The sequence below is a fragment of the Belonocnema kinseyi genome, chromosome 10, assembly GCF_010883055.1.
Source record: "Belonocnema kinseyi isolate 2016_QV_RU_SX_M_011 chromosome 10, B_treatae_v1, whole genome shotgun sequence".
Classification (NCBI taxonomy): Eukaryota; Metazoa; Arthropoda; class Insecta; order Hymenoptera; family Cynipidae; genus Belonocnema; species Belonocnema kinseyi.
In genome coordinates, this window is record NC_046666.1 from 90,806,386 (window position 1) to 90,815,859 (window position 9,474).

General features: G+C 31.3%; 1 protein-coding gene across 1 annotated transcript in view; it reads left to right on the forward strand.

Annotated features, from left to right (window-relative positions):
- Positions 1 to 7,921, forward strand: part of LOC117181254 — an 8,745-nt gene extending 824 nt beyond the window's left edge. Inside the window, exons 4-5 of the mRNA XM_033373818.1 lie at positions 7,666 to 7,728; positions 7,853 to 7,921. Of these exons, the coding sequence (XP_033229709.1) occupies positions 7,666 to 7,728; positions 7,853 to 7,921 (132 nt within the window). The remainder of the gene's footprint in view (positions 1 to 7,665; positions 7,729 to 7,852) is intronic.
- Positions 7,922 to 9,474: the final 1,553 nt, after the last annotated feature.

Genomic DNA, 9,474 nt, shown 5'->3' on the forward strand with positions numbered 1-9,474 from the left:
TATAGAGCTCCAAGGAGATTATGTTGAAAAATAAAAAAAAATTTACCCAAAAAAAATTGTTTTTATACTTAATTCTAAGGACTTATTGAACTACCCTCGTATTAAGCCTTCTTGCGGAATTTTGTTGCAACATTTTTGGTTATTTTTATGTTGATTTATAAAATTTGCTTTCAAATTTCAGTAAGTTTACGAGATATTCAGAAATTTTGAAACGATTAAAAAATAATTAAAACTTGCACAAAAATCACGAAAAATTTAAATAATTCTTAAAAATTAGTAGACTAGAATATCTGAAAATATTAGAAAAAAGTATTATTTTTCTAATAATCGTTTGAAAATTTTAAATATTTTTTATTCACAAAAATGTACTTTAAAAAATTCAAAAAGATTTTGTAACACATCAAACGATTTCCTAAAATTTAAAAGAAGAGTGAAGAAGATTTTAAAGGAAAATGTTTCAATTTGATAAGATTAAAAAGTTTTAAAGAACGTAAATAATCCAGTAGATTCAAGAAATATTTAGAAAAGTGGAAGAGATTCAAATCTAATTGGAAATTTAAATTTTTTAGAAATGTAGATTTTCAAATATTTCAAGAAAATAAACTTTAGAAGCTTTAAGAGAATTCCGAAAGATTTCAAGGAGATAAAATTATGTTTCTTAAAATTCCTGTGGAAAATTTAAAAGATTATAAAAGTCTAGTTTTTTACATCTTGAATGCTTTTTTAAAATTTTAAGAAAAATGTAGTAAGTTAAAAATATTTTTTTGAAATTCACTTTGTTTTAAACGTATCAGAAATATTTGAAAACTTGAAAAAATTTATCAAAACTTATCAATTATTCGTTGATATCTTCCAAACTTCTAAATGTCCTAAGCATCTTTTTAAAAGCATCGAATTTTCCTAATATTTTTTTAAATCCGATAAAATAAAAAATTTAAAGTCCTCTAGGTTCTTTTGGATACATCTCTTTTCATACTATATTAGGCTATAATCACAATTTTGTGGATTTTAAGAAAAAACGCCAAAAAGTTATTAACTTGACCTCATTCAAAAGACTAATCATTTGACAAAAATCTTGTAAAATTTTCCTTTGAATGTGGCGTGGAAAGGAATTTCATTAAAAAATGTGTGGGATAAGAGAAATATCTATTTCTTCAACTTCAACTATAATTTAAACGGAGATTCTTCATAGTATTTTACTAACTAATGGATATATTTTTATAATTTTATTCCTGAAATCTATTCCCTAAGCTCAAACTTGGTACACAAATATCGTAAAATTCAAAAAACACCCACTATTTACAGGAGTTTTTTAAATAAAAATCAATGTATATCATATTCAAATAAATTTTGGCAGTATTTATAAAAGTATTATTATTATTAATTAAAAAAATTCATGTATAGAGAGTACAATTTTTATTTGAAATTTCACGACGGTTTTTTGTACCATGTTTGATCCTCGGCCAGAATCAAGGAAAAATAATATAAAAATATGTTCATTGGTTATTAAAATGCTACAACGACTTACCTTTACCATTTTTTTCTGTTTTTATAATCATGAGATATTTTTTCATAACATAAATTTTGTCGGACTTATTTTACAATTATTTACAATCAATTTCCAATTACAATTGTTGTACAATTAAAATAAAATTGTAAAAGATAAATTTTGTAATTTTGAGATAAATATTTTAAGGCATTAAAGATTTTGTAAAGATTTCATATACAATAAAATAAGTATTATCAGTTTGTTTATAAATTTATATGCAAATGATTATTATAAGATTCTTAAGAAAATTAAAAAAAAGATTTTCGAATATATCAGATGTGTCAGAAAAGATCCTAGGAGATTTTAATTATTCAAATTTTTCCTGATTTTTTTTAATACTACAAAATTTTAAAAAATGCCTCTAAAGTTTTTCAGATGCTTTGAGAATATCTGAAATCACTTGCAATGTTTTGAAATGTTTAAAAATAATCTTTTAAAATTAATTATTGGAAATAAACAATTATGTTAATTATTCCTTTAAAAATCTTTACAAGTTTTAATTATTTTCGAACCGTTTCAAAATTTTTGAATATCTCTTAAACTTACTCAAATTTGAAAGAATTATGCTCCTTAATTTTTCTAAAGTTAAGTAATATGGAAAAATTACAACATTTTGCTTCAAAATATTTTACGTAAATTTTGGAAATAATTCAACAAATTTGATGTGTAATTAAAATAAACTTTTTTTAAATCTCATTCAAATTATTCCAAGTTATCTTTTTTTAATTTTCAAAATTTATGTAATTACTTATTCTGATTTAAAATAATTGAACCTCTTGCGATTAAAATCGGGCATTCTGCTTGAGAAGAAATGTGCTGAATGTATAATTTAAAAAAAAATCATTTGAATTTTAATTTTAAAGACTGATAATTGTACACAATTTCCAGGCGCATCTTTCTTATTCTTCTACAAGAATTTTTAGCTTTTTCAGTTTTTTTAAATCAGTTTATTCTACGTTTCTAAAACTCCTCTGAAGTTTAAATTCTTTTTTAATCTCATCAATTATACTCAATATTTATTGAATTTATTCGATTATTTACATTTTTTAAAAATTTGTAATGTTATTGAATTTAAAAAATGGTGATTTTAAAACCGCTTACACTCTTTTACGAAATTTTTAAAATCTTATCAGGTCTTCTAATCTTTACAAAATATTCAAATTTTTCCTGATTTTTTTTTATTTTGCAATATTAAAAAAAAAAATTTCAGATACTTTGACAATTTTTGACGTCTTTTTGAATGTTTGGAAATGCTTTAAAATAATCTCCTAAAATTAATTTTTGGAAATAAAAAAATATTTTAATTATTTCTAAGAACCTAAAATCATTTTTTTTTATTTTCGTGAAAACTTACAAAATTCTTGAAAAATCTTTACAAGTTTTAATTATATTTGAATCCTATCAAAATTTCTGAATATCTCTTAAACTTACTCAAATTTGAATGTAGATTTTTAAAGCAACATATGATTTAAAAAATTGTGTAACAAAATTGCACAAGAAGGCCTAATAAGAATTATGTTCCTTAATTCAAGATGTGAAAAAGTTGACTCATAATCTTTTAAATTTTTCCCAGGAATTTTAAGGAAAATAGTTTTACCTCCTTGAAATCTTACGGAATTTCTTTAAAGTTTCTAAAGTTTATTTTTAAATTTTTTAGAAATCTAAGTTTCTAACAGAATTTAAGTTTAAAATTCGATTTGAATCTCTTCAATTCTTCTTAATATTTCTTGCATTTACTCGATTTTGATCTGTTTATTATAATCTTAACAAATTAAAACACAGTGGCGTAGTTAGGGGGAGGCGAAGGGGGCCGCTGCCCTGGGCGCAAACGCTTGGGGCGGCCAAACTATCTTTAAATTTAATGCAGATTTGAGAACTATGGGCGGCAAATTATTTTTGGCCCCGGGCGGAAAATGTTGTAGCTACGCCACTATTTAAATATTTTGCTTTAAAATCTTCTACTTTCTTCTTTTAAATTTTAGGAAATCCTTTCACATGTTTAAAAAACTTTTTTGAGATTTTCATGAAGTACGTTTTTTTAAATAAAAAGTCAAGACAAATTTTCCTACCAATCTTGACAAAGTTCTGTTTATAATGATGTCGGGCCTTCTAAGCCTTCTAATCATTAAAAACTATTTAAATTTTTCCTGATTTTCTTTGAAATTCGGCAAAATGAAAAAGATTGCCTTAAAATCTTCAGATGCATTATTGACCATTTTAAACATAGTTGAAAATGTATTGTAATTTTTAAAAATCAATTTTTCAAAAAAAAATTATATTAATTATTCGTAGAAACCTAAAAGAATTTTTTTCATTTTCGTGAAATCTGAAAAAAATTTTTTTAAATGTTTACAAATTTTAAATATTTTCTAATCGTTTCAAAATTGCTGAATATCTCTTAAACTTACGCAAATTTGAAAGCACATTTTTTAGACCGAAATAAAATTTTTTTAATGTGCAACATAATTGCGCAAGGAGGCTTGATAATAATTAATTTCCTTATTTTTTTGTAAAATTATAGAATATAGCAAAATTGCCTGAACTTCCATTCTCTTGACACCCTCCGAAATTCAGTTTACTTAAAAACTCCTCCAAATAGCCAGTTAGCCACCGAAAACGAATCGTGAAGTCAGGGGGCGGGGGCTCGTGCTCGTGCCTTTTTGGCTCTACAGGAGGCTGACCTACGCAACATGTAGCAAAGTCGACTCACCGACACGCTACGTTTGAATGTGTCGCTCCCAGATGGAAGCCCTGTGGGCACACAAGTCCTAAACTTGTCCTATATACGTCTTTCGGCAAACGTCTCAAGGACGTCCTGAGGACCTTTTAAAGACATGAAAAGATCCAAAGGATGTCTTAAAGACGTCAAATCATATGACATAGAGGGACGTTCTAAGGACGTCTTTAGGACGTCCCGGTGCCCACTGAGAGAGTGGTGAGGGCCGAAAAATCCCACGCTCTGGAGACACTGGCTTGTCCAGTCTGGCTTCCTCTGCTCCTTTCTCGATACCAGTGCAAATGTTGATCCAGATTTCATGCTTTGCCTTTGTATTGCACTCCTATACTCATCCCTCATCGATGTAAATGAAGTCCATAGTAGTTCCTTTGTTTTGTCAGAACTGGCACGTCTGAACTTCTCTCTGGTTTGCCTGTGAAGCTTTTCGAGTTTTGCATTCCACCAGTGTGCCTCTCCAGCCTTTTGGACTTTTGAAGGCCTGCAATTACTTTCATAAGTGGATTTGATGGCTTCCGTGAAAATCTCGGCCGCCATCTCCCCATGTTAATATTTCTGACCTTTTTCTAAACTGTTCTTTTCCTGCCCTTGACCAATCCCCCTTTTCTACACTTTTTACCTTTGCGCCCCTTTTATTCACATTGTTAATATTTTTTTGACCCTCTAATATCACATAAACAATTACCGTTCCCCTTTCACCTCCTGAGCGTGTATATTCTCCTTTCTCATCTCCCTCTATATTTCCTTTTAAGATAAACCATCGCAACTCCTCCAAGCTCTTCAACAAATTTTTTCCCTCCCCATTTAGTACCTTATCATTGGATTTTGTTCCTCTCTCTTCTTCCCATTCCCTTCCTCCTCTGTCTTCTGTTCGTGCATTGAAATCCCCAAATATTATAATCCTAATCTCTTCTTTATTTTCTTCAATCATTTCTCTCATCTCCTTTGCTTTCTCCTGCATATCGTTGACATAAACTCCCACTTATCTTCCACTTCGCTCCTCCCATTTTTACCGATAACCCTTCCTTTTGTTCTTTTTTCTCTTTCTTTTTTTCCCTGATATACATTCATCCCTTATTCTCATCGCCATTCCTCCCATTGGTCTGCCCTTTTTGTTCTTCCTCTTTGCATTTTGCCCTTGCCATTTGTAACCTCTTGGCAACCTACTTCTTACTCTTTCCCATCCCTTTTCATCTAGACACGTCTCCATTATTATGACTACATCCCATTGTGTCAAGTTCCTCATAAACTCCCTATCCTTTCTCTCTAATCTTGCTATATTCCAGTAACATATCTTCCATTGTTCCCTACTTTCGTTTATAGTATCTTTTTTCTTCTTACTATTTATTTTTTTTCTATCTTCCGTTCCCTCCTCTGCTAGTTTCCCTGCACCTTATTTCTTACTATATCTTCCCTTTCTTCATCCCAATCCCACCATACTCCGTCTATCCGTATTTTCCCATACTTAGTCCAGGGTTTTCTTTGGTTTTTTCTTTCCTCTTCCGCTATTTTCCGTAACATGTACTGCGTCTTCCTTTCTATCCATGTCAAATCATCCTCTATTCTCTACGAGCTTCCACATAACATCCTGTTCTTTTTCATCGCTTCCCTCTTATGTTCCCATTTCTTTAGTCTTACCAGTACCATTCTCTCCCCCATTCCCTCTCCCCTTCCTACACTTCTCACTTCCTCTATCTCTACCTTCGCATCAATCCTTTTTAGTACTTCTTCCACTCCTTCCTTCAGCTCCTTCCCCTCTAGTCGTATACCCTTTATCATTATGTTTTTTTTTCTTTCTTCCCTCTTTTCCCTCTCTTTCCTTTCTATTCTATGTTCTATTTTTTTAGTCTTTCCTTATGCGTATTGCCACTCTCGCCCTCACTAGAATCCCGGTTCGAGCTTTCTAGTTTCTTTGTCCTACCTTGCATCTCCTCTACCTTTTTATTATTATCTTCCTGTTATATGTTACTATTTATCATATATATTTTACATTTCACATTTATTCGGAAAGAAATAAGAAGCATTCGGAACGAACATAAACACTGGAATACAAGTAAACATTCGGAATAAGCTATTCTGATACTGCGACATTTATTCAGAAAGAAATCGAAAAGGTTCAGAATGAAGTACACAGTGGGACAGTTCGGCAATAGTTCGGAAAGACGTCGGAAACCTTCGGAAAGAGAAAACATCTCGAAGGAAACGAAAGCAAAGTTCACATAGAAATCGGAAAGAATCGGAACGATACTTCCTTTCCGACCCTTCCCGTTTTTTCCGCTAGGGAGGTACCTTATTAACGAGGATCCTATAGAGGCACCTATATAGGATCATATGTAATTTCCTATAAGTGGCACCCATAGTTGAAACATATAGGATCCTATGTAGGATCCTATATATGAACCTATATAGGAATTTTCAGTTACTACACTCAATTTATTTTACATTTTTATATTGATTTCTGGAGTCAATTAACTACAATTTATAATATTTAAAATTATTTATTATTATTTAATTTGATTTTTCTAACCTCATATTTCTAATAATGAATTTTATATTACAGAATAATTTTTTATCAAGGATGTTAAACATTTATTCCAAGGCTATTCACACGACCAGTTTTGCGAGGAATTTTGACCGAGGAAAAGGTAAAAATGGCGCGGGAATTGTAAATATTGTTAAATTTAATAATTAAATAAACTAAGTTTTTATAGTTTAAATTAAAAATTATGATAATTAATTTAATTTTTATAATATAATATAAAAATTAATCAAATTCCCAACCCTGAAATGAGTATTTCAAAATGAATACACTAACAATTGTTTACAGATGAGTTGATGTTGTCAGTCTCTGTGTGCTGCGGAGAATTTTATTCAGCAAGAGAAGCAGTTTTAAAAATGTCGTACAAGTGGAAATGACATAACCTCTAAAATTATACAATTGAAAATTGACTACACATAAATTAATTGTTTGTAAGGTATAAAATATGGATGAGCGTTACTTAACGATAACTCCAGATATCTCGGCCGAATAAATGGAGCTTCTTTAGCTGTTATTGCGACGACGGCGAAAGATGAGAAACAGGCAATATCGCGTTCATCCTCTATGGAAACTTCGGCGGCTGCAAGGTAAAATAAAATTTTTTATTGATTATTAGGCTAAAAATTATTTTCATAGTAAAAGAAATGTGAATATACCACCTCTAGATATTTTCTTGTGATTAAAAAATATTTGAATGACATTACCCAGTGGGCACAAAATCTTACGACGTCTTTGTGATATGTTTACGACGATTTAAAACACTCTTTTATCCACATCATTAAGATGTCTTTACGATGTCGTAAAGACGTCATAGAATCTGACAATGTGTTTTTAACATCGTAGAGACATCTTAACGATATGGACATAGAATGTCTCAAAGTCGTCGTGAGAAATTGTGCCAACTGGGTAATGTCATTAAAATATTTTTTAATTACAAGAAAATATCTAGAGGTGGTATATTGACATTTCTTTTACTATGAAAATGATTTTTAGCCTAATAATTAATAAAAAATTGTATTTTACCTTGCAGCCACCGACGTTTCCAAATAGGATGAACGCGATATTGCCTGCTTCACATCTTTCTCCGTCGTCGGAATAACAGCTAAAGAAGCTCCATTTCTTCGCCCGAGATATCTGGAGTTATCGTTAAATAACGCCCAGCCATATTTTATACCTAACAAACAATTAATTTATGTATATTCAATTTTCAATTGTAGGATTTTAGAGGTTATGTTATTTCCACTTGCACAACATTTTTAAAACTGCTGACAAAAGTTTAAATTCATGTTGAAATACTCGTTTCAGGGTTGAGAATTTGATATATTTTTACATTATATTACAAAAATTAAACTATTTAACATAATTTTTAAATTAAGCTATAAAAACTTGGTTTACTTCATTTAAAATTTTAACAATATTTACAATTCCCGCGCCATCTTCACATTTTCCGCGATCAAAATTCCTCGGAAAACTGGTCGTGTGAATAGCCTTCAGTGTTGCCAGACCCGTGTTACCGATTTGCGGAGGCGCAGACTCCAAAATGCGGATTTTTTTTTCAAAATGCGGAGTTTTTAAAAACTGAGTGTAAAATACATATTGCTATTAAAAAACTAAAAAAGTCTTTTCTATCTGTATAATAACACTGTATTATACTTATTACAATTTATAAATAATTACAAAATACCTTTTTTTGTAAACCAGAGCTGCAGATCGCGAATTTTTGGAGTTTGCGCAGTAGAGTTTGTATACATTTTTAGATAATATTAATCTATTATATAACCTAACCTGACCTAAAAATTTATATGAACGCTACTGCGCAAGCTGCGCCGGTCCCACGGTCGTGCCATCGACATATGTTCCTGGACCGCTAGCTACGGCCATCAGAAGTGGTACAGGGAATAGAAAGAGAGGACAAATCGAAAAAGTCGATATGTCCTTTTCTAAGGGTGACGATTGGCTCCACTCATCTTCCATCTGCTTTCATTAGAAAAGGATCAATCCACCAATCGCACCCGTAGAAAAGGACAGGTCGACTTTCTCGATTTGTCCTCTCTTTCTATTCCCTGCACCACTTCTGATGGCCGTAGCTAGCGGTCCAGCACTATAGGTCGATGGGTCGTACATACTGGTCCGGAAACTTTTGTGGAGGGGATGTAGTGAAGATGACTCGCGTTTTGAAGCTTTGCGTAGTTCAGCAAGCAGCCACCAAACGTGGGCGCAACGATCTTAAAGTAGCGCGAAATTAAAATATTAATAAAAGTGTGTACACTTCTAGATCACAGCGCTCTATAGGTGGCGTACAGTGGCAAGTTTAAGAACTACGCTGTGCTTCAAATTTCGAGTCAACTCCCACCACCGGAGTTTCCGGACCTGTATGTACGACCGTGACCGGTCCGCAATCGGGGCGCTATGAATTCAATTAGGTATTTCATGATGTGACGTCAGCTGGCAAGATGTCTACACACTGAGAGCCAAGCAATAATACTAATTGCAGGCGACGAAACTTAATTTTTCAATGACTTTGACAAAAAAGATTTTTTACCGTTAGTGTGTTATGCCGAATTATACACGTTTGAATTTTTAAAAAAGTGGTCGAGTCACCGAATGGTACTCGACTTATTTTATTCAAAGGTTACACAATTTACTTTACAA